A 27,327-nucleotide genomic window follows, 5' to 3' on the forward strand; every position below is an offset into this window, starting at 1 on the left:
TACTTGAAGCGTTAGTGACCAATTTTTTGCATTTGGATGTTTATGTGCTGTCTTCTGATTGTCATTTCTCGATTTTTAGTAAGCTAGACATTTTTAAAGCTTTGGATCAACTATTGTAAATCTGTGTATTCTTCAAATGATCAATGCTCCTGATTTCACCTTCAGCTCTTCCAAATGGATCTGCTCTATGATTTTGACGGTTCACGAATTGTAAACATAAGAATCGTTTACAATTCGTGAATCGTGAATCTTATCCAATAAAGTAAAATTTCTAATGTTCGAAAAAACCGGAAAATCTGGAATGCCTACAATTTATAATACATCACTTTCTCTTACTTATTAAATAAAGAAAATATTTTGGGAGTAACTAAAAAAGTTACATGATGAGTTACATGAAATTGAAAAAAAAAAAATAAAAAATGTTACGATTTTTACTTCAGCTAGAATAACTGGGGCTTGAATAATAATAAAACCGAACAATCTGAAATGCTCACATTATAAGCATGAAGATTGAAATTTAAATGGAAAATCAACTGAGCATTTCAGGGTGCAGAGTAGTTCTCAAATTTCAATAAAGATTGCAAAGCTAACTCTTGCATCATTCATACTAGTACATGAATGATGCAAGAGTTAGCTTTGCGATCTTTATTGAAATTTGAGAACTACTCTGCACCCTGGAATGCTCAGTTGATTTTCCATTTCAATTTCAATCTGTGTTTTGAAACTCTAAATAAAACTTTTCCGACTTATTAAACTCAAGTTTTATACAATTGGTTCTGATGCACTTTCATTTTAAAATGATCCTCTTCTTTAGTAAATAAGCGGATATCAGCATATTTTTTTCTAGCTGGCCAATCTCAAAGTATTTTTGATTATAAAAATATACGCATAGTTGAACTGCGAATTTCATTAAGTTGTTCTCCAAATATGAATATAATTTTAAGCTTATCTTCTTCCAGAATAAGGATTCTGTGTTATGAATTTTTTTTTTCATTCAGAAAAACCATTTGACAAAAGTTTCTGTTATTTAATATTTGACTTTATAAGAATCTTATTCTTTATAAAAAATAGTACAAATTTTTTTCCAATTTCAAGCACACTGCAAGATTTTTTTTTAAAACGATGTGAAATTAAAAAATTTTTTTTTAATTTATTAATTGTGCAATTCCAGTTTTGGTTCTGATTAAAACTTTGTTTCTCAATTTAGAATAAGAAATTCAATTGATATCTGTATCTCAAATCTTGATTGGAAATTATGATTTTAACTAAAGACACTGTATTGTGGTTCTTGATGAAATCCGTTGAGGTTTAGAATTTTACTTCGAACTTATATATCTGAAAATTTAAGGAATTTGAATTTTTTTTTCAACATTTTTATTCTTAGTCTAAAATCTTAATGTTGTTTTCCAATTGACATGATGGGAATATTTATTTTGCTTTCGTTGAACACATACCAAACAATTAATCATGAAAAGAAAATTTTATCAAAAAAGAAATTTTAGTATCTATATATGATGTTTTCTGAAAACTTTGGGAGATGATAGTGTTATTGAATTGGAATAAAATTTACATTGAACAGCTTTAATCAGAAATTTGAGAAAGATTAAATAGTATGCACACATTAACAATTAACATAATTGTTACTTCAATGCAATATACTAAGTATGCCAGATTTCCGTTTGACACAAAAATAATCACAAATAATAATCAAAATCATTATAATACTATTCCAGTTTTGGATTTGTTTTACAAGTTATTTTAATGTGATTTTAGGCTAACTGGGCCGTACTTGCCCGTATAAAACCGAAAAATATGGCAATATACTGAACTCATTTCCAGTTCTTTCATATAATTAAAGTATTATGTTTACTCTGGGATGGCATGTGAAAAAAAAATTAGGGCCCCCGGGAAAATAGCTCCGGGCCCTACGATGCATCGCGATGGCTTAATCCGGCCAAGTTGAGTATGGAACCAATATATCGAGGGAAAATAGCTAGTCCAGTCAAGCGTGACGGGCTTAAATTTCTAACCCTGTTTCTCACTGCTCACGTCTCATTCCTCACTTTTCACGTCTCATGCCTCAATTTCAATTTTAATGTCTCTTCCCGCCGCACAGTGGGGCAGGACCTATGAAAGCTTGGCCGAAACCTTTTTTTGAAAATTTCGAAAATTCATCATAAATTTATGCGTTACAGAAACTGGACACTACACCGATCACAAATCAGTCAAACATATCTTAAAATATGTTGTTTAATACAATTTTCTACGTAGGTTGAGTTGGGGTTTTATGCTGTTGCATTTCATCGTAAGAACAAAAAAATATGATCTAAACTGCACTTAAATTTAATTTCTTTAAGAAATAAAACAAAAAACCATAGGTGTGTTCAGAATAATATAAAATAAATTTATTTGAGGTTGAAGAATTGAAAAAATTCGCAATATTTTTTTTTGAGCACAAACGTTTAACGTTAAATAATGTGAGCGCCGATGTGGTCTAGTGGATAGGCTGGCGCGAGTCTAGTATTGGTACGCCAGGCGTACTGGGTTCGATTCCCGGTATCGGCAAGAAAAACTTTTGGGTTCGAATCCCATAAGCGGCCGACAGGTAAGATGTGTTTCATTCTATAACTGACTATATAATTGGAATGTTCAATCAGTTGCCAGCTGGCCAGGTATATACACGGATGCCGGAATACCTGTCAGTAAACTAGCCCACCTGATTGATTCGTTCTTCCAAAAAATATACCTACATCAACACACGCAATACATTCACCACATAACAGTTCATACGAAGCCATGGGGTCCGGGTATGGTGGCGCGCTGCATTGGAGATTTGTCGAACCTAATAATCTAAGGAATGTATGTGAACCCATACTTTGGCAGAAACTGCGGTGAATCCGTGCACCCATGGTGGATTACCAACAACAGCAACAACAAACGTATAACGTTAAATAATCACGAATTTTTGGTAAACATGTTACCCCACGAGACCCCACACTCATTTCCACTTAAACATATAAATGGAAGTCTCAGCTATCCAACAAAGCAAAAACGAATTGCCTATTTTTGCCAATTCAAAAGTTATTTAAAAGTTTTTCAGACAAGCAGATAAGGTTCTTTGGAATATAAACTTTCTTTAACCTTCTCAAATCTTTTCAGTCAGATGCTAAGTACCGTAATCCGGGGTAATATTGATCACTGTTTTCAATATTTTTTTTACTATTTTTCCTGTAATGGGAAATGTGGCATGTTTTATATTTTTAAAAACAGTACTGGACTCCTATGAACGTAAAACATAGTTGCAGAAAATGATTAGACCACTTTAAATTTGATTAAAAAATTGATTTTGTCTCTGTTTTGAATTTGATGCTTTGAGGTAGCAGTGATCAGTCTCTATTATGACAATTTTAACGAGTTTTCTTGATCATAAAGGATACAAAACACCTTCATAATGTTTACAAATGGCAGTTTATCAATTTTACATAGTTTTTTAACTATGTAAAATTTTAACCAATATTTCCATTTTCATTTTTTCTTCAAAGTTAATCATTTGATAGGGTTCCTATCCATTTGTCCAATACGGGCTTACTCTTGGAAAAGGTTCTTATTTTTTAGATATCAAATATTCATTAATAAATGACTGTAAAAATAGCACTATAACTATACATATACAAAGTAAAAAGTAGTGCTTCCTCATTCAACAACCCGTTTGCTTCGAAATGCGTTTTGGTTTCATCAGAAAAGCTGTTTGTTTACAAGCCTTGGAAAAAATAAATATTTTAAGGTTTTGACATTACATTTTTTCTAACAGAAAAAAATTTCAAATACAAATTAAATTTTGCCACTTTGATACTCTACTAATAGGCTTTCGAACGTAGAAAACAGTTTTAAAAAAATCAAACAATAGACTGAATTATTAATGATAATGTGCAAAAATTTATTGTTGGTCAAAGTTTCCCCGGTGATCAAAGTTACCTCGTTTTACGGTACCTGTTAACTAACTTAATTTTTTATTCAACATTTTTAAACATCTATATATATAAAAATGAATTTCTGTCTGTCTGTCTGTCTGTCTTTCTGTCTGTTCCCTATAGACTCAGAAACTACTGAACCGATTTACGTGAAACTTGACAGGTGGGGGTATTGGAGGCCAGAGAAGGTTCCTATTATGGTTTTGGACCCCTCCCCCTAACAGGAAGGGGGGGAGGGGCCTTTCAAACAAAAGACAATTTTTTGCATTACTCGAGAAATAATCAAGCAAATGGTATGAAATTTGGCATGGGGTGGTATTTGGGGACGGGGAATATTTCAATGAATATAAGGTACCCCTCCCTCCTCTCAGTGGGTTGATGGGAAGGGGGGAGGGGGGTTACCTTACAATTTTTCATATAACTTGAAAACTAATCAAGATATTGGAATCAAATTTGGCATGGGAAGGTATTTTGATACGAAAAATATTTCAATGATTATTTGAGACCCCTCCCTATTTGCAGTTGAAAGGGGGAGGGACCTCTTTCATATTGTTTTACGTAAAAACTTATAAAGCAAATGGAACCAAATTTGTCATGGTAAGGTATTTGGATACAAAAAATATTTCTATGATTATTTGAAACCCCTCTCTCTTTTCAGTAGGGAGATATAAAGGGGAAGGGTCCCTCTTTTTAATTTTTAAATAACTCAAATACTAATCAAGCAAATGGAACAAAATTTTACATGGGAAGGTATTTGGATACGAAAATATTTCTATGATTATTTGAGACCCCTCCCTCTTTCCAGTAGGGAGGTATAAAGGGGGAGGGGCCTTTTTTTTAATTTTTTACAAAAATCGAAAACTAATAAAGCAAATGAAATTAAATTTGGCATGGGCGGATATTTGGGAACGTGACATGTTCTAAAGATTGTTTGAGACCCCTTACTTCTTCCAGCGGGGAGAAAGGAAAGAGGGAGGGAAGTTTCATACAATTTTTTATTGCATAACTCAAGAACTACAACAGCAAATGGAACCAAATTTGGCATGGTACGATAATTGGGTACGAGAAATGCTGCTATGAATATTTGGTATCCCTTACTCCTTCAAAAAGGTGGATGAGAAGAGGGAAAAGAGGTCTCCCTTACAATTTTCAGTATAACTGGAGAGCTGATCGAGCAAATTGAACCATATTTGGCATGTGAGGGTATTTTTATACGAGAAATGATTCTGTTATAAATTGAAGCTCCACCTTTTTTCAGCGGCAAGATATAAAGGGGGAAAGGGGGGCTTCCATACAATTTTTTTTGCATAACTCGAGAATCAATAGAGCAAATAAAATAAAATTTGGTATTAAGAAGAATTTGAGTACAAAAAATACTTTTATGAATATTAAGTTCTCACCCCTCCATTCAATGGGGAGAACGGAAGGGGGAATGGAACTTCCTTTCAAATTCATGCATAAATCAAGAATTTACAAAGCAAATAAATCCAAATTTGGCATGGGATGGTATTTCAATACGAGAAATTTCTTTATGTCAAACAATTCCTTTCTTGCAGTGGGATGATAGAATTGGGAATAAAGTAAGGGAAGAGGAAAGCTTACATTTAACTTTTTTTTTACAAAATCCGAGAAATGGACAAAACTGAACATGGAAAATCATTTTGGTATGATTCTATGATTATCTGACACACCATTCTCCTTTCAGTGAGTAGGTACATAGGAGGAGGGAGCTGAGCCCAATACAATTTTGTTAGCATGAGTTCTCAATTTATGCTAACGAAGCCAACAAATGGTATAAATATGTCATGGAGAGGTACTTGGTTACGAGATATGTTTCTACGATTGTTATAGACCCTTACGCTTTACAGTGTAGAGATGAAAGTAGGGGGTTCCATAGAAATTTTGTTGTGAAGCTTTAAACTTATCAACCAATGAAACTATATTTGATATAATAGGATTTTTGGGAACGAAAAAAAAAATGGTATTATAAAGATCACGACCTCCATTCAACAGGGGGTGAAGGGAAGGACAGGGGGGCGGGCTCTCTTATCAATTTTTTAGCATAAATCCAGAATTATGGTTTGGGACCCCTCCCTCTAACAGGAAGGGGGGGAGGGGCCTCCCTAACAAAAGACAATTTTTTGCATAACTCGAGAACCAATCAAGCAAATGGTATCAAATTTGGCATGGGGTGGAATTTGGGAACGGGGAATATTTTAATAAATATAAGGTAACCCTCCCTCCTCTCAGTGGGGTGATAGGAAGGGGGGAGTGGGCTACCTTACAATTTTTCATATAACTCGAAAACTTATCAAGATATTGGAACCAAATTTGGCACGGGAAGGTATTTGGATACGGAAAATATTTCTATGATCATTTGAGGCCCCTCCCTCTTTCCAGTAGAAAGGGGGAGGGGCCTTTTTTATAATTTTTGTTCATAAATCAAAAACTAATAAAGCAAATGGAACCAAATTTGCCGTGGGAGGGTATTTGGATACGAAAAATATTTCTATGATTATTTGAGAGAGGGAGGGTTCCTCTTTTCAGTAGGAAGATATAAAGAGGGGAGGGGTCCTCTTATATTTTTTTTACATAACTCAAAAACTAATTAAGTAAATGGAACCAAATTTGGCATGGGAGGGTATTTGTATACTTAAAATGTTTCTATGATTAATTGAGACCCTCCAGAGACTCTCTCCAGTTGAAATATATAAAGGTGGAGGGGACTTTTTTTTAGAATTTTTTAAATAACTGGCGAACTAATTAAGCAAATGGAATCAAATTTATCGTGGAATGGTATTTGGGAACGAGACATGTTCTTATCTGAGGGAGGAAGACTGAAATTCGCTGTATCGTTTTCTGTATCGTTTTTATACTGTTTGGCAAAAAACCAGCAATTGTTGAAATGATTTGTAATCGTTCAAATTTTAACTTTAGATGATCAATTGTGTGTAGCGAGTCATGTAACTCAGTTGTTTAGATGCTACATTAAAATCTTCTGAGTTAATTACTGCAGATTTAAAGGTAACATCGAAATCGAATACACCAGCTAGATTATTCAATACCAGCCTGTAAACTCTGTCTTAAATATGAACTTTAAACGATATGAAAATGTTGTTCGGTCCATGGGAACAACCCAAACTCAAAATCTGTTATTTAAGCTATTTTTAAGAACAACCATTGATCAAACAATTTTTATTTATAAGCTTCAAAAACTTCAACGAAATTTGAGCGACTTAATACGCCTGAACATGCAAGAATTTGCCAGAGTGAAACAAAACCTAATTAAATAATTGTTTAGTAAAAAACGTGCTTTTCAGCATCAAGAAAGATTTATTGAAAATCTCTAAATAAGAAAGTAAAATTTTGAACCTTCGCACTGATCGGTAGACCGATGAGAGAAATGTGACGTTTGAAAGATATTTTTTTTTTATTCAGTCTTCCTCCCCCAGGTTCTTATGATTGTTTGAGACCTCTTCCTTCTTCCAGTGGAGAGAAAGGAAAGAGGGAGGAGAGTTTCATACAATTTTTACTGCATAACTCGAGAACTACAACAGCAAATGGAACCAAATTCGGCATGGAATGATATTTGGGTACGAGAAATGCTCCTGTGAATATTTGGTTTTCTTCACTCTTTTAAAGAGGTTAATGAAAAGAGGGAGGATGGGTTGAAAGTTTTCGGTATAAGGGAGCTGATCGAGCAAACGGAACCATATTTTTCATGTAAGGGTATTTTGATACGAGAAATGTTTCTTTGATAAATTGAAGCCCCACCTTTTTTGAGCGGAAAGATATATATGAAGGGGGAAGGAGGGCATCGATACATTTATATAACTCGAGAATTTATCGAACAAATGAAAACAAATTTGGCATCAAAAAGTATTTGAGTAATAAAAATACTTCTATGAATATTAAGTTCTCTCCCCTCCATTCAATGGGGAGGACGGAAGGGGGAATGGAACTTTCTTTCAAATTCATGCATAAATCAAGAATTATCTACGCAAATAACACCAAATTGGGCATGGGATGGTATTTCAAAACGAGAAATATTTCTATGTGAAACAATTCCTTTCTTGCAGTAAGGGATAGAATTGGGAATATAGGAAGGGAAGAGGAAAGCTTACATTTAACTTTTTTTTTTACAAAATCCGAGAAATTAACAAAATTAAACATGGAAAATCATTTTGATATGATTCTTTGATTATTTGACACACCATCCTCCTTCCAGTGAGTAGGTACATAGGAGGAGGGATGGGAGACCCCATGGAAAGGTATTTGGGTAAGAGATATATTTCTACGATTGTTATAAACCCTTACGCTTTACAGTGTAGAGAGAGGAAGAAAGGGAGGCTCCATATTAATTTTGTTGTAAAGGTTTAAAACTTATCAACCACAATGGAACTTTAGTTGATATAAGAAGATTTTTGGGTACGAAAAAAATCGGTATGATTATTAAAGATCACGACCTCCATTCAGCAGGTGGTGAAGGGAAGGTAAGCGGGGGCTTTCTTATCAGTTTCTCAGCATAAATTCAGAACATATCAAGCAAAAATAACCATATTTTGTAGGTAAGATTGTTTGCGTGTGATTAATTTGAGACCCTCCATGCTCAAGGCGAAGCTTATAGAAAAAAATTAAAATTATCAGATCTTTAACACAAATGTATAGGTCGAGATTCAAAAAATAAGTTTCAGTCATCTTTGTAATGCAATTCAAAACTCCAGTTGCAGCTCTCATTTTATAGCGGTTGCTTTTGAATTATGTTTTAATTTGATTTAAAATAATGCTAACAAAACAATAGAAATTTTATTAATTTCTGAAAAATACCATTTGTTTTTGAAAGGTGTAGCAAAGCACACCGGGTCAGCTAGTAGTCTATAAAACATTCGTTCAAAAGGAAAAAAAACTAGATCTTCTAGTTTTACTCAAAAATAAAATAGAATTTATATTCACACCGAATGTTTAGATGTTTAAAAAAATACCATTGTAACCATGTTTAATTACTTTCATACTTAGCAAAAGCCTACTTGATCCATAAGGTACTTTTTTTCCGTTTTGGTTCAAAATGTTCCGAAAACGAGACATTTTTTAAATGCTCAATGAGAGCAGTCACACGGCCTGGAAGAATAGAATAACCTACGTTCTGGAATAAATTGTGCAATCTGTGATTATAGACTGTGATAGAAAAATAGCTGTGAGAAAATTAATAACAAGAGAATGCTGCAAAGTACAACAAAAATTGAAACGCTGTAACCGCAGATATATTCTTTTTTTTCGAAAAATTATCTTTGGCTTCAAACTAAAATAAGTTTGGACAAAGCTATCAATGAAGGTAAATATAAAATTCTCAATAATTTTAATATAACAAAAAGCCCTACAAAACAATCATTGATTCTTCAGAAGGAAGACCTTCGGTAAATTTTAAAGATTCTTCAGTAAATTTTGAAGATTCTTCAGATCCTTCAAAACGTAGAAAGGTTACTGGATGGCGTAAATCTGTAACAACACAGCAGCTTGCAATACCGACAGAAATGAATTTGTGTTCAGGAGGAGAACAGCAGAAGCAAACCTTGTGAAGGTAATATTTCTTCCAACATCTTCTCGAATTGTTCTTTTTAGCAATCTTGTCTCCACACTTCTTCTGTAAGAATATTGGCCACCTAATGCCCAACTTTAGTTCGGTTTGCTTCCTGAATCCTCGAGTTATGCATAAAATTTAAATTTATTTTGTATGGAAGCATTTATTTCATCTATGGAATGAGTTTTAATCCATCATGATAAACGATTTGTCGTATCTCGAAATGCTCAGAGGACAAATTTGGTTCAATTTGCTTGATTTGTTGTTTGTCAAGTTCCTACCAGTTGTTAGATATTTTGTGGTTGCTTGATTAGTTTTTAGAAACTTAGAAATATTGTACCATTTCTGTGAAATCTGCTTCTTCCAGAATATAGATGGGTCTCAAACTAGCGTTATAATAACATACATTTCTCTGTGGACAAATTTGGATCCATTTGAATTACTAAATCAAGAGTTCAGGTAACATTTGTATGAGAGCCCCCCCATTCTTCTGAGGTGAGGGATCTCAAAACATCATTTAATTTTTTAACGGTCCTTAAAACTCTTGAATGGAAATTTTCACGCCGATCGACTGAGTAGCTTCCGAGTTAGTAACGAAAATCTACTAAACAAAGTTATCTAGATCAAATTTTACAACATATAAATGAAAAACCGGTTACATCAAATTAAAGATTTTGATCTGATGAACAACTTTTCAGAAGACTTCAAACCTGTAGGATTTGATTAAAAAAAAGTTATGAGGTTTTGACTATCGATTGGTCAGGTCTACCCTACTGTGCGCCGTTCCAATTCTAAACGTCTGACGTCCCACCTCGCACATTTCACATCTCACGTCTCACATCTCATATTTCACGTCCACGTCCTACTTCTTTTTCTTACGTCTTATTTTGCGTCTATCTTCCCGGGTCTCAGATAAGGTCTCAAATCTGATTTCTTAGGTCTCGTCTCAGTGCACAGTGCACAATGGGGAAAAAAGTGTACAAACCGCGAATAAATTCAATATCTTTTGTCCTACATGACCCAAACCCAAACCCCACCGCACGCTTTAGAAAATGGAGTTATGGCTGTTTTACCCTCAATTTCCTTACATTTTTCAAATAGCTCAGAAAAGCATGTTCGGACTTGAAAATTTTGAACCAAATGGAACGTATCATGTGTGATTTTTTTCGAGGAATGCAACGAAGCCTATTTGACACATCGCACGCATCGGAAACAGGAGTCAAGGCTGTTTTATCCTCATATTTCAAAAAGTTCTGAAAAACCATTATCGGACTTGAAAATTTTGAATCAAACGAGACTTATCTTATGCAATTTTTTCCGAGGAATCCAATGAAGGCTGTTTAAACCACCGCATGCTTTGGAATATGGAGTTATGGCTGTTTTTACCCTCAATTCCCCTACATTTTTTTATGATTTCAGGAAAAATGTAGGGGAATTGAGAATAAAAACTGCCTTAACTCCATATTTAAAAGCGCGCGGTGGTTCAAAAAGATTTCATTGGATTCCTAGGAAAAAATTGCATAAGATAAGTCTCGTTTGATTCAAAATTTTCAAGTCCGATCATGGTTTTTCTTAACTTTTTGAAAAATGAAATGAAATTGAGGGTAAAACAGCCATTACTCCTATTTCCGATGCGTGCGATGTGTCAGATAGGCTTCGTTGCATTCCTCGAAAAAAAAACACATACATGATACGTTCCATTTGGTTCAAAATTTTCAAGTCCGAACATAATTTTTTAAGCTATTCGAAAAATGTAGGGGAATTGAGGGTAAAACAGTCATAACTTCTGTTCCCAATGCGTGCGGTGGCTCAAACAGCCTTCGTTGGATTCCTTGGAAAAAATTACATAGGATACAACCCATATGGTTCAAAATTTTCAAGTCCGAACATGCTTTTTTCTGAAATCATTGAAAAATGTAGGGGAACTGAGGGTAAAAACAGCCATAACTCCATTTTCCGAAGCGTGCGGTGGCTCAAACAGCCTTTATTGGATTTCTTGGAAGAAATTACACAAGATACGTCCCAATAGATTCTAAATTTTCAAGTCCGAACATGCGTTTTCTTAACAATTTGAAAATGTATGGGAATTGAAGGTAAAACAGCCATAACTCTATTTTCTGAAGCATGCGGCGGCTCAAACAGCCTTCATTCGATTCCTCGGAAAAATCTCCACAAAATACTTACATTTGGTTCAAAATTATCAAATCCCAATATGCTTTTTCAGAGCTATTTAAAAATGTTGGGCAATTGAGGGTAAAACAGCCATCACTCCTGTTCTCAATCGGTGCGGTGGCTCAAACAGCCTTCGTTGGATTTCTTGAAAAAAATCACATAGGATACAACCCTTTTGGTTTAAAATTTTCAAGTCCGAATATGCTTTTTTCTGAAGTCATTGAAAAATGGAGGGGAATTGAGGGTAAAAACAGCCATAACTTCATTTTCCGAAACGTGCGGTGGCTTAAACAGCCTTCATTGGATTCCTCGAAAAAAAAACACACACACGTCCCAAAAGATTCAATATTTTCAAGTCCGAACATGCATTTTCTTAATAATTTGAAAAATTGAGGGGAATTGAAGGTAAAACAGCCATAATTTAAATTTCTGAAGTGTGCGGGGGCTCAAACAACCTTCATCCGGTTCACCGGTAAAAACTCCACAAGATACACCCATTTGGTTGAAAATTATCAAGTCCGAACAAGCTTTTTTCTGAAATAATTGAAAAATATTGGGGAATTGAGGGTAAAAACAGCCATAACTCCATTTTCTGAAGCATGTGGTGGCCAAAACAGCCTTCTTTCGATTTCTCAGAAAAAATTACACACGATAGGTCTATTTTTTTCAAAATTCTCTGGTTTAAATCACTGTTTTTCTGGAATGTTTACAAAATATAGGGGAATTAGGGGTTAAAAAGGCACTATATTTCCGTTCGTAAGCTTGTGCGGCGTTTGAAACTATGTCCAATCGATTTTTCGAAAATTTTCTTAAAATAAAAGTATAATTTTATAGATTTGGGTCGTGTAGGGCGAAAGATATTGAATTTCTTAGCGGTTTATACACTTTTTTCCCCATTGTGCAGTGGTTTAAAACAAACCTGAAGAGTCTTAATAATCAAACAATGTTACTTGGCGATGTATTCTACAATGTTTCATTATTTTGAAATACTCATGTATTGCTGTTTCTTCTTCCCTGATTTATTCTCCTTAAAAAGAAATAATTTATCTTTTTTTTTAAATCATTTTATCACAATAACACCTTCATAAAAGTTGTAGATCACTAAATTTAAAAAAAAAAACTTCGTTGAAAGCGACAAAGCTCTATCTTTTGAAATAACATAATATGAGGACATTTTTTTCAACTAACCTCGAAAAACGAAAAATTTGTTATACTTTTTTCGACGCGAGTTTTAAGGCTTACTTTGTATGGGAGAGTTGTTACAATTGCAAAACTACACAACTTCATTGCAGTTGTACATTTTTAGTGTTTCATTTTAAATTAGCATATTTTAATCTTCAATATCTGTGAAGTTGGAAACATTTAAATACATTAACATATGCATTTAAAAGCATATGCTTCATGAACATAGAATTTCATTTGTATGTATAGTAGAACATCGCTGATCCAGCTCTTGTTTTGGAGCTACTATGTGATTCGAGTCATCATTTTCATACAAGATCCATGTATTCACAAAGCTATGCGCCAGAATGATTTGCAAATCTAGATAAAAAAAGAGTACATTTACTAATTAAAATACCGAAAATTGCCAATCTACCATCTTTCAATAAGGATATTTTATATTGAAAACCTAATACATACAAATAAAATTTTATAATTATTTACGAAAATTGAAAAATTGCCTTTTTAAATGCGTATGTTTTTGTTTTCAAATGTTTGCAACCTCCAGAGATATTAAAGATAAAAACATGCAATTTTAATTTAAATTACTCAAAATCACAGGTTCAGGTAACTTTCATACAAAATTACCTCTTCATTTTAATATACTTCTATTAATTTTTATTAATTTTTGTGTGATATACATTTCTACAAACTGAAAAAACACTCTTTAAGTAGTTCAACAAGGCATGTTTGTGGAATTTCGATCAATGGTTGGCAAGTTGTAGTAGTTTGAATTTTTAAGGACCCGACTCATTCTGCACCTTGGTATTTTGAGTGTTAAGGTGCACAAAGTTGTGCAGGACGAGTGATAAAAATCAGTAATACGGAAATCGTAAAGAATGTAAAGAAGAAAAAGGAAAGTCAGTAATAAAAAAGCGAGAAATCTCTCCAGCGAGAGATTCAATCACTCGAAAAAATTATTCCACTATCCTCAAATTTCCGGAAAGTAGTATTGAAAGTATTCGTGGCAGGTAGGAAGGTACCAACTTCATTGCTAGCTCGGCATCACGTTCCCGTTCAGATTCATCAGCAGCCCTTAATCAAAACCACCCACCTCGATACGAACCGTACGCAGCGAATCCTTGAATTCGAAAATTTTGTACTCCCTTTCTTCCATTCCGCCCAAAAACAACCACCAAAGCTCACCCGAAAAAATCACCTAACATAGGTAGAAAGTCGGGGTCGAAAAACGGAACGAAAAAATCAACTGACATGAAAACAAACCTCTCGTCCCGTTCCGCTGAACCCGTCTCAAATCCAAACCCAAACATCCACCCACCCATCTATGGATCCAGGATTGCAGCTGGGCTGGAAAATTCCCCCAGCAATCTGCAAAATCTCACCCAAACGACGACGACGAACGTAGAAGCGATATCAAGGGCTCGCCGTTTTCCTACCTATCACCTGGTTCGGGCGAAAAACTTCCTCGCTTTGTTGTGTGTATTGGTGCCATCCGGTGTCGGCTGCTTTTCGCTTCGCCCCGACCGAGGGGCTCGTCAACAGTCGGTGTACCCGAACAGGGCGCAGAATCGGAACTGGTTCGTTCGTGTTCCGGTTTTCGAAAAATACCTTTGGAAGCGAGGATCAAAATTCTTTCGTCCTAGCAAGCAAGCAAGCAAGCAAGCAGCTGTTGTTCGGTGTTTTGGGGAACCCGTAAGTAGTGCCAGTTGGGCAGCCGAACCGACCGATTCCGTTTCGCGTTCCGCGGGGTGCTCGTGTGTTTCCGGGTGGAAGTTTTGCTTTTTGTGCTTGTCAGTGGAAGGATCGCGCGGTTTTTTTGGTCCCTCTGTGTGAGGCTAACGGAAGTGCTTATTTGGGGTTGTTTGCCCGGGGGTAAAACTGAGTGATTAATTGATGAGCCCCCCTCGGCCGGAGTTTGGGGTCTGCTGTTGAAGTTCTGTCGAGGTGTCTTGGAAGTATCTTCTTCGAAACATATTGTCCTTTGGAAGATGCATTAAAGTGAAAGCTTTAAGAGCGATGTGAATGTGGAAACATATTGTCTCGTACGTTTCTTCGAGTTGACTTCGGAAGAAAGCGTGTAATCGAAAAGTCAAAAGGTATATCTCAACTGAAACCGAAAAGTGGAAATATGGGGACGGTTCGGGAAAAATCATTAACCTTAGGAAATGGGAAAAAATCACACCATTGAAAAGAATGGGCAAAAGAAGGGGCCAAGGTGTCGATAAATTGCTTCACTAGATGGAGGGATATTTTTCAGTTTATTGCCGCCAGTTGTGGGACACAAAAAAGAGAGCATAAAATCAAGGGTCAGATTGTTTCCCAGGGAAAATCCGGAAAATCATGGCAGTGAAGCAAAAATCGAGTCGAGAAATGTGAATAATAAAATCATCACTGCCGGAGGTTGACCCGTGGCTTCGTTTCCCTAGGGGTTGTCAACCGATAAAAAACCGTTGAAAGCCAAAGGAAGAATCCTAGCAGTGAAAAGCACAAATTCCCGATGAGAAATGATGTTTGTCTATGGGCCAAACTGTGGAAATTTGATTAATTGAATGTGATTTGTGGCAGAACCCGACGACCGAATTTCCTACAATACGCGGAATATAACAAAAGAAAACAACAACAAACCTCGACCAGGGAAAGCAAGAAAGATCGGAAAAACCTGAAGCTTTGCTAATGGGGTGGTAAATACTTCTGGTGAAAAACAACCCAAGGAGAAGAAACAAAAAAAAAAGATATTCAATGGAAGAACGTGATCCGGCAATTGTGCTCTAGCGAGTGGAGAAAATTAATGATATTACACTGTTGAATTGGATGAAAAGGCGCTCCTTGGCGCAAACGAGAAAGCCTCAATGAATCCCACCGAATGAAGAAGGCTCCCCTAACCAAGTTTTGTTTTGTTGTCGGTACCAAAGAAAAGAAAAAAGGAAATTACACAGTGATTATCATCAAGCTCCTCTGTTTGAAATTCTCCGCCTAAGAGTGGTGTGTTTTGGTGGAAAACAAGTTTTCGGGTGATACACTTGTTTCAACTCATCATCATCCCCCCTCGTTATTTTTTTTTTTGCTGGTTCAAAATACACGCTGGATGATGCTGCCCCAAGAAATGTGCGTGACGTGACGAACGTGAATATTTTCACGAAACCAACTCACTGGGAGAGCCTAAAAAAAGTGAAAATGTGCCACACTATACCGGGAAGCAAAAAAATTCACGTAAGAAAAGAATAAATTCCCTGCTTCCGTTTCCTTGCAAACGCAGCTGATGGGAAACTTTTCCTCCGGAGTTCTTCGTTTCTTCTGTGTTTGTGTTTTGTGAAGGAAGAAAATTTTTTGGAAAAAAATCGATTTCGAAAGCACATTTGGGGAAATACGTGCCGTGTGCCACCGAACCACCAACACCTCCCGATAAATATGGATAAACGTTTGGGGCCAGGCAGCGGAGTTGCCTTAGAAGTTTGTGGAATACTACGTTTTGACTCCCCAACAACCGGAACCAGAAGAAGCAGAAGAATGTCGGTTGTGGCAACGATGGCCATCGCCATGCTGATGCTGCTCCTCGGTTTGCATAATGTTAAAGGTAATTAAATATTTTATACACCAGAACTTTCTCTTCTGAGGTGGTAGATACTGTCTGTTGAACTGCCAATTCGTGACCATTGATCGTAGACGTGGACGGACATGGACAACGAAGACTTGAGATTATTAATCTTGTCGGCGGGTTTGGCAGTTCGATTGACAGTTGGGATGGACCGCCCCCCGTGCTGTCGGTTTTCATGTAAAATGTCAAGTGCGTGACATTGTGCTTGAGATAATGTTCAATGTTTACAGCAGTCGATGAAGTTTGGAAGAAGAGGAATATTCTAACACGTTACAATCTAAAATTATGCTTGTCCTTACAAAGTACCATGCATAATTTGGGACAGGTCGAATCATAGGGGAAAGTCGTGCAACAAGCCATTTTTTTATTTTGGGAGAAAAATGATAACCCAGATTTTCATCACTATTTTTTTTTCAATAAAATTGAATATAGCGTTTCTGAAAGCTTGAATCATAAAATATTATATTCGAAGGATACATTTCAATAACAGTTGTGATTTTAGAAAAATGAGCTTATGAATTTTCAAAGCATTTTTATTATAGATTCAATACGAAACACGGTCTTGGGATGAAGTATTTTCATCATCAAGGAATTAAAAAAAACAATATTCAAAGGAAGTCAGACAGGTTTTCAAACTTCTTCCGACCAAATGTTTTAAAAATTTATTCAAACTTCAAGTTCGTTGAGTAAACCCTTCCTGTGGCCTAATCTTTTCCAAATTTGTGCAGGGAACCTTGTGCTAGAGCTTGGTTCGATTGTAGCAACCAACACGTAAGATCTTAAAAAAATTATTTTTAGCCATCAGAATGTTAGGCATTTTTATGTGAATGTTTTCCTTTTTAAAAAATTAAAGTTTCTCTTAAAATAAAAAAAGGACGGGGAATATTTATTGAAAACAGGAAGAGAGACCTTGAGATATTTAAGAGTTGCAGCGGGTGTCTGTGCATAAGTTTAATACATTTCTAAGCAGATTTTTTTGTTTGTTTGGAAAATAATGCCCCTAAGAGCTGTTCAATAGAATGATATTTTTATTTTTTAATAATCAATACCCCCTCCAATCAGTAGAAATCAGCTCTTAAATTTCTGACACCTCAGAAAGAGATTTATTTTGTAGACTTTCTAAACCATCCAGAACTTCAGTGAGTTTTTTTGTTACTACTATTTCAAATGGTTCTTCAAGTCGGATAAAAGTAAACTTTTATGGTAGCAATACTGTGGTGTTGCTCATTTAAGGGAGATAAGGGCGCGATGACCACCTTAACCCTTCATTTCATGATTTTTTATTTTTCCTTAAAAATAATTTTAAACAGTTGGAAATGATGAGTACATCAAGAAAAAAAATTAAAATAAAATACGATGTTCAACTTTTTTCATACATTAATTGTTGCAAATTTGTTACTTTATGAAACGAAAGGTTAAGGATGACGCTAATTTAACCACCGAAAACAGTAATATTATGTGAGCATAATCACTGTTAAGACACTGACGGAGTCCATTTTGTACCTGGCAGAAACTTGAAAAGTAGATAAAAACGTTTAAAAATGCATTTTGATTTATTTTTTTGCCGAAATTATAAAACGGGTCAATATAGGAGCATAATGTTCCTCCCCTGGGGCATTAGAAGCACCATTAATCGGGGCACGATAAACATTTCTGCCGTAGAATTTTTGTAGTTGCTTTGTTTGGAGGATGATGCGACTAGCCGTTTAATGCAACAATCAAAACAATCAATCAAGAAAAGTAAACGGAATAACAATCCCCTCGACCAGGAACCGAACTCAAGTCCGCTGAGTAACCTCTTCGACACTTTACCACTAGGCCAACTCTTCAGATAAAATCTGTCAAGCTGTTGCTCTATAATTAAGTTGACTTCATCGAGTTGAGTTCGCTGCTAGATTCTACGGCAGAATATGCTCATAATGGCCCGAGTCATTATGCTGCTGATGAGTACCCCCAAAGTCCCTCTTTAAATAAATGGTACAAAAATAAAAAGTAAAAACGGGTTTTAAAATTGAAAATGTGGAAAACGAAAACTTTAATGATGGTGAACAGTGTGTACATTATATTCCGATTTATTGTTCCTCAGAACTTATTTGCTTATTCTGAAAACTATAAATTTTTCAATACAAGAGAACCAAACAGATATTTTTTTAAAAAGATTTATGTTGAAAACACAATATTATAAGAACCACGCAACTGTGTCCTCAAAAAAAATTTTTTCAAGAAAAAACGAAATTCCGTAGAAAAGAGTGGTGCTTCGCCCCGGGTACTTGTTATGCCCTCATTTCCCCTAGACATGTCACAATAGTGTAAGTGACTTTTCATGTCCGTATTGAAATCGCTGTAAATTAAATTAAAATCTTTTAAATATTAAAAATAAGAAATTTATTTATCGAAAATAAGTTTTTACAAAAACTTACATATGGTTTTAAACCAAAGCTAAAATCATAGTTTTTAATTTCGTTTATGTGTTTTTATTTTGGCCCTCTGCAATTAGTGCAAAATAAGTCAACTGAGGAAAACTGAGCATAATACTGGTCTGAAAATGGGTACAATCCTATTTAAAACTTAGGATACTCAATTTTTTTCTTGGCCTCACATAACCCAATGTCAATTATCTTCTTTTGCCAACTCTAAGCGGTCGCTTGATAAATTTAAGTTCTTATAATAATTGGCCTTTATTGGCTCTAGAAAATCTGTAGAAAATACTGTTTTTGCTTTTACTTAAACAATCGGAGACCTTTTAATCTAGAAATTTAATTAAAATAAAATTTTCAATTGACTCTACAAAAATGCAATGCTAAGAAGACTACAGATTGCAGGGATGGAACTAGTTCGAGAATGTCGTTAAATACGGGAAAAAGTCGGAATTCAAAATCCACTGGGAAAAGACGGGAAAAGGTCCCCATTTAAATTTTATCCCAGAAAAACAAATAACAAAAACAAACCCCATGAAATCATGAATTTTTTGAACAGCTGCATAATTATTTATTCCAGTGTTTCCAATGTTCGAGGATAACTGGAAAATTGTGGAACTAACACTCAAACCAGAAAGAAATTTGATTTTACTTCCGTTCTGATTCCTTCAATATATCAACTCCCGTTTAACTTGCATGCTCTTTTTTTTTGAAGAGTAACGAAATGTCTTAGCCGAAACTCCTAACATTTACGAACACAAAATTTAAACTACAAGTTACAGGTATGTAATAAATTGTATTAGAAACTGAAACTAGGATTATATCCGCATATAACGTGAAGTCAGAAGTTAAGCAAAAAAGTACTTTAAATGAATACACTTTCAATAAATGCGTGGCATAGTCACGAATGTTATGGCTTATCTTCTAACTTATGATAGAACTCAACATATTTAAACTTTTGAACAACTATTTATTTATCGGTTATTCGGTTCGGTTTGAACTGAGGCAGATCTGAGCGCCATCGTCAGGAGAAAATTTTTAGATAACAAAATGTTTATCTCATTTACAAATCTGAAAAAGCGACAGCAATTAGTTTCTTGAATTAAAAAGAGAAAAATGTTTTAATTGCTGGTTCTCAATTAAAACATTTTTCTCTTGCAGGCATGGCTTGTACCTTTAACAAAAGTTTTTCGCATGAATGAAGATGGCTTCTCGATCGGTCTGGTTGAATCCGACGATAATCCGGTATAACATGAAAACTCAGGAAATAGTTTTAAGATGAAATATCTTAGTAGAGAAAGAAATTTGAATTAATGAAGGTATTATTGGAGTTTTCAACGAGAAACACATCACTTAATTTCTGACCGTAATTCCCACGGTGAAATCTGAGCAGTTTTTGAGCTGAATTCACATTTTGAAAATCAATCTTTTCTCATGAAAAGTAAAAAAAAATCTTTTTTCTGAACTCAAGTCACTTATTTGTGGCTATTTGGAATCATTATTACGAAATGTGCTATTTGATGAAAATGAGCTTTATTACAGTTTTGTACACAATTTCCGACAGAACTAAATCTTTCCACTTGGTTTGAAATATCTCTACTATGTAGAAAACAGTAAGTCTTAGATGGTAAATTACTAATTTTCTCTAATATTCACAATTTAAAAAAATTCTCTAAAATAACCCAAACCAATAAATTTTTTGGAAAAGTCCAAACTTGGCTAATTTTCTCATTTTGAATTGACTTTTAAATGTTCTCAGTGAATTTAAAATTGGATTTCTGGTCAGCACGATATGGAAAAGCGAACAATACATTTTTGAAAATTTCAAATTTTTTAATTATGCTTCAATTTTAAGGTTTAGTTAAAAAATTATAACTACATCACTGAAGCTGGAACAAATAACAAATATTTCTTTTGACACTTTGATTTGGAACTTCTCGAGAGGGGAAAGTTTTAATTTTTAATTAAGGCTGGAACAAATATCAATTTCTTCTTTTGGCACCCCCCTCCCCCCTTCGAAATTTCCAAAAACCCGAAGGGGGATATAAATAAAGTTTGAAGTATTTAATGTAAATTTCGAAAAAAAAATCAAGAATTCAAAAGATTCCAAGACGAAAAAAACAAATTTTGGAAGATGGAATTTATTTCACCTTTTGTATTCTTGATTTTATTGAATTTTTCGATAAAAAATTCTTGTTTTTAAGGTTTTGTGCAATGATATTGTATACAACTTTGTTGCATACAAGCTTTCGTGAAATTTATTCCAATTTATTTATTTTTCATATAATTTTTTATTGTCCCCCCCCCCCCCCCCCCCCCTCACGATGTTCCAACTCCGAGTGACAAGCATTTGAAACTTGTTTCGGCATAATTGAAAAAAAAAATGGGAAAAATCTTGCATGATACAAACTTGCATACTAGAGTGCCGCAAATGATCCGACATTTGACAAAATTATGCGCTGCAGGCTTAAATTGATCAAAAGCCTAGAACAAGGTCTCATGCCAAATTTGGGCCAGATTGAATCCCGGGAAAGGGTCGCTCCACTAGTCTAAAGTTTGTATGGCATTTTTTGACTTTTTGTTTGGGAGGATCAAGAAAATCCCGTTTTTCATGAACAACGTTACCTCCCTTTGAAGTTTAATTACTTTTTTATCATAAATCGAACCAAAAAGCAGTCTTCGGATGAAATGTTTGTTATAGTTTAGGCTTTGAGAAAAACCGTTTTCAAAAGAAATCGGCTGGAGGGACCAAAGTTATTCATGAAAAATTGGATTTTCATGTTCCTCCCGAACAAAATGCCTCAAAATCCCATACAAACTTCGGGCTAGTTGAACGACCCTTTCCCTATCTGGCCCAAATTTAGCATGATACCTTGTACTATGCCTGGACTCAATTTAAGCTTGCAACGCATAACATTTTACAAGCTTGAAATTTCTCATACATATTTGGGGCAGACTATTGCATACAATCTACTTTGCACGAAATTGATAATCGAGTAATTATTGATCGAAAATATTAAAAAATTTCGATAACAATTTCCATCTTCTACACATTTTCAAGTGTTTGTTGAATTTTGGGAGAATTTATAATTTGTTTCAATAAATATCGTAAACCGTAGGGGAGAGTGGGGATACTTGATCCCTTTTTCTTATTTTCACCATATCTTTTTGGAAAATTTAGCAACTCACCGTGTTTGACATTTTCTGACAGCTTGTAACTTCAAGTTTCTTTGCTCCAAAATTTAGAACGATACTTGAACCCGTTGATGAACTAGAGGCACTTTCGTGGGAGTAAAAAAATTGCGATTTTTCTGAAGTTAGGGGAGACTTGATCCCCTATTGAAGGAGACTTGATCTTTTATTCAGGAAGCCCTAATCCTTGTATAAAAATCAAACAAAACCCCAAGAAAGAATGTTAATTGACTATTTTGGTCATGTTTGTTCTCATTTCACAATTTATAGCAGACATAAGAAGAAAATTCTATAACTTTGTCTCAACGCTAATTACATTGCATACTTAAAGGCGCTATTTTTTATAATTAAGAGAAAATTAATTATTTTTGCTCTTTTCTTCAGACAATTGTTTGATAAATATTAGTTTATGGATAAATATTAGTAGTTTCGTAATCAGCAATCATAACGATCAATTCAGAAGAAGAATATGCCGTTTGGAAGGGGGATCAATTGTACCCAACTCCAGGGGATCAATTGTACCCATAATCAACATTTTAGAAAACTTTTTCTGAAAAAAGTTGAGAGTTTTCCATTGCTTCGAAAATATGACATTATGAAGTTCATTACGCCCGAACGATTGATACATTGGAACAAATAATTTTTTCATAATTTTCCCATGTAAGGAACATTTTAAAGTGATGAAAAAAGATCTTCAAGTTACATTTTGTGAAATTTTTCAAACAAAGTTCAATTACTCAAACAATTATTTTGTTAAATTTTTTTTAACTACAAGCATTGTTATTTTGCTCATTTTGGCACATTTTTCTAGAACATTTGATCTTTGTAAGACATTCTAGTTTCGAGATATGGCTAAGGAATCAAGTATCCCCAGGGATCAAGTATTCTCATTCTCCCCCTATTTATTTCCCCCTTCTGGATTTTTGGAAATATTGAAGGGGAAGGGGGCTGCCAAAAGAAGAATTTGATATTTGTCTTATTTGTCTTTGTTTTTTAAATAGATGTTTAGATAGAATTCCGTGAGACCATGCGGGAAAATTCGGGGAAAATGCGTGAAATCAAAAAATCTTATCAAGTGACCACCCTGAAGTTGCAATAAGCTGCCAAAAAAAGTTTCAATCCTATGTATTTCTTTGCCTGAGAATGGATGCCAATGGGTCATGTCGAATTTTGGATGACCATCAACATCGGATCTTATTAAGGGGTGTCTCAAAGTGCTCGATGTTTCGATTTTTGGACTCTCTAAAATTACCCAAGGATTATTTGAATTTGAATAATAATTTGAAAACAAAAAACGTCGAGATCTGGTGGTATCTCGAAAAAAAAAAACTATCTGGGACTTCAGAAACCGACCAAGTCCCTAAAAACGATTTTTAACTAACATTTTTTTTAGATAACACTAGATCATTAATTGTTGCTCATTTGGCATTTAAGTCAATTGTCTTTTTTCCATATTTTCTTTAGTCTCCCTTCGATGATTTTTTGAATTTTGAAGTCGATTTTTAACATTTGTTTTTTAAGTGTTAGAAAAAAAACATCAGATTTTTACGTTAAATGCATTTTTAACACATTGAAAAAGATTTCTTTTTACTATTTCAACAATGTCAATTCGAGAAAATAACGTTTTCGAACTCAATTGTTGGTAAAACTGGACTTCGTGGGGCAAAATGAAACTGAAAATTAGCCAAAACTATAAAAATAACTATAACTAGAGCAATGCATTTGCAACACAATGGGCATCTTTAACAAATCTGAATGATTTTTTTAAAAACCAAATATCCAGTGAATATTGAATGTGTTTGATTTTGTCATTTTATATGAATAATATTTATGTGCTTTGGGTTTTATAGAAGAGAATTTGGAAAAGTGTGAATTCTCTTTGGCAAGAAAATTAGTTCGGTCCCCTGGACTCTTGCTTATCCAGGTTCGAAAATTCTATTAAAAAATTATTTCATTGTTTCATAACTTTTTTTAGATCAAAGTCAAAGAAAGATTTTCAGAAAATTAGATACAATAGGTTCACAGGTCTAAAACAATACTATATTTTGTGAAATTTTTCGGGGATTTCCTATTCGTCATCGGGTTTGCAACACATTTAACTGGGAAATATTTTTTTCCAGAATTGTTGATAAGTTTAATGAACCAAATGTTGCTTCCCCAACAACCTCTCTTTAAATGTTATGCTTGAAAAACTTATCGTCTTCGATAAATGTAAAAGAAACTTGAATCGCAGACCCCCTCACCTTTTCCCTACCCATTTCCTTCTGCTATGAGAATGAAGGCATATATTAAATATTTTCTATTTTGTCGTACCCAAAAACCTAGTAATAGCAATTTTGTTCAAGCAAAACCTTTGAAAGACTTATACTTGACCGATTGGTCCGCTTCATTGAAGAAAATGGAGTATTATTACCAGAGCGGTTCGGATTCCGTAGGGAACATGCCACTACCCATCAACTATTAGGGGAAAAGTTCTATAAAGTCCCATGTGGCTAATACGCGCCACCCTTGTTTTGAAGAATCTGAAACATTTTAAGCCAGCAAAATATTACCAATTTGTTTTAAATGCTGTGATTGATCATGGCAAGTATGAATTTTTCCTTAAAATGGCCCTGTGTCGTGTTAATTTCACAATTTAGGTTTTTCTTCATTTCGATCTAAATTTTAAAACACTTCCAATAAGGTGTCACCAAGCAGAGGAAAACGAATAAGACAATATTTTCTGACACATCGATAGAGGAGAATCTAAACTATTATTTAATGCTAAAAAATCATACTAAACTCGCTAAGGTATGATTTTTATGGGTATGTTCTATCACGGCCAATGCGCTCTTTATTACGCGCCAATCGTAGTAGGCTGAAAATAGAATTAATTTTTCAAAAAGGCCAATTTTAATTGAAAATGAACAAAAAGTCTAAAACCATATTTTGAGCGTTAATTCATCCCAAAAAATCTATTTTTCATTTTTTGTTAAATTTCTATTAGTCCATTTTGATTTTCTTTTCAACAAAAGACGAACAAAAGACTCTCCAAATCAACTGCTATGGCTCTGCTTGACGTGGAAAAAGCTTTTGATAACGTCTGGCACCACGGTCTAGTATACAAACTCTATAACTACAATATACCGCTATATTTAATAAAAATTATCCACAACTATCTTCAAAAAAGACAGTTCAGAGTGTCACTGAACAGAGTTGACTCCAATAGTTTTGAAATATCAGCAGGTGTTCCACAGGGAAGCCTTCTCGGACCCATGTTATACAGCATATACACATCCGATATCCCCACAATGCCCAACGAAGGCTTCCTTTGCCTGTATGCAGATGATACTGCCATAGCCGTGAAAGGTCGTGTCGCTCGTGAACTCTGTAATAAACTGCAACGATGCCTTGATGTATTCGCCGAGTACGCAAATATCTGGAAAATCAAAATAAATTCGTCGAAGACGCAGACTATCATGTTTCTTCATCGCAAATCTCCCAAACTCAATCCTCCTCCTGGCTGTAACATAAAAATGGAAAATGCTCAAATAGAATGGGCGCCTGAAGTCAAATACCTAGGCTTAACGCTGGACAGGAAACTAATTTTTCGCTCTCACATCGAGAATGTTCTGAACAAATGCTGTGTTATAGTTAGATGCCTTTATCCTCTAAGCAACAGACGCTCTCGACTCACCAGAGCAAACAAACTGGCAACGTACAAACAAATAATATTACCAGTTATTGAATACGCATCAGTTGTATGGGATTCATGTGCAACCACCCACAAAAAGAAATTGCAAACATTTCAAAACCGTACCCTTCGAATGATTCTTAATCTACCATTACCTCTACGACGAGAGTTCACCAATTAGCACAACTAGAAGTTTTAGACGAGAGATTCAGAAAAATTAAAAATAACCATCGAGTTAAATGGATTAATTTTCCTTATGAACTCATTAGTGCTTTGTATTAGATAGTTTAGCATAGTATATAATAGTTTTTAATAGCTTCTAGTCATTAGTGTAAGGAATCAACATGTATAAGCAGTATACTAAAGCTGAGAATATCTTTCAGAAAAGGGGTAGGCTTGATAGCGGCACGTTATCCAAACAAACGGGAAAATTGTGCCTAAGAAACATTGTAAACACACCTAAAACGAATCTTAAATAAATAATGTTTTCATCATCAAGTAACCAACCAACGTTCAATGAGGTTCAATATTGTCTTCCCTTCACATTATTGATGAAATCCCCAGAAATTTCATTATTTAAGCAGTTCTCGCTACCTTGTACAAGGAATATAATGAAACATATCATAAACAACAGCTGATTTTCCAGAAGTAAGCTTCATATGGGATACAATCGATGTCCCATATTACACTGGCATAAAAATTCCCAACAATAAATATTAGCTCAACTAATTCAGCTAATGATTTATACCTTGTTGGTTCAGAATAAATTTTAAACTTATGTGCTTCCAGATCCCTTCCAGGGTATCAGCTGTTTTCATCTTCTGTTAGGTAAATGGGTGTGTGCATGTATAAGATTGTTAAAACCCATCGGATGAAACCCTCCTCTGAAAATTACTGGACAAGGACGTTTGCAGGCATAAATCGGAAGAATTTCTTGGCACACCCACACATCCTTTTGGGTTGGCTGACTGGCTGGCTAGCTGGATGCCGATAAAATCTTACCCTTCACACCCTCTACTCTGCTCAGCCCTACGCCTTTTGGTGGTAAACATCAGAATAAAACATGCGGTGTCAGGAAAGCAATTCCATTCATCTTCGGCCAAATGCTGCTCGTTTCTGGGTCTGGGTGACCGTATCGGCAGAAACGGAACATTACGCCAAACATTCCAGCACGGCATCACGGCCCTGGAAATTATAATCCAATGCTGGAGAATATTTTTTTCTTCCTCGGTCTCTCCAGCTGATGAAAATTATGTTTCCGGGTTGGCTCCTTCCGGAATGGAATGGAAGTTTCGGAGTTGAATAACCGGTTCCCGTTTCCATTGAGAAGGGGGTTTCTACAAACGACGGATACGGAACCAAATGTCCAAGGGAAGCGAGCCCTTCTACAGGAAACGATAAACGCACTACTGGGTGTCCATCGCGTCGTGTTGTGGTTCCATTTGTTTGGAATCCACCAGTACTCGTTCGTAGGGGGGACAAAATAATAAAAGGACATTCACCGAGAATAGCTGGACTGAAATTGTGGATAAGAGAGAAAATGCTAG

At 35.0% G+C, this 27,327-nt stretch overlaps 1 protein-coding gene across 1 annotated transcript in view; it reads left to right on the forward strand.

Moving 5' to 3' along the window:
• Positions 1-14,580: 14,580 nt before the first annotated feature.
• Positions 14,581-27,327, forward strand: part of LOC129741683 (protein sax-3) — a 522,782-nt gene continuing 510,035 nt past the window's right edge. The window contains exon 1 of the mRNA XM_055733432.1: positions 14,581-16,477. Within this exon, the coding sequence (XP_055589407.1) occupies positions 16,312-16,477 (166 nt within the window). The 5' untranslated portion in view covers positions 14,581-16,311. The remainder of the gene's footprint in view (positions 16,478-27,327) is intronic.

Source organism: Uranotaenia lowii, chromosome 2 (genome assembly GCF_029784155.1).
Source record: "Uranotaenia lowii strain MFRU-FL chromosome 2, ASM2978415v1, whole genome shotgun sequence".
Classification (NCBI taxonomy): Eukaryota; Metazoa; Arthropoda; class Insecta; order Diptera; family Culicidae; genus Uranotaenia; species Uranotaenia lowii.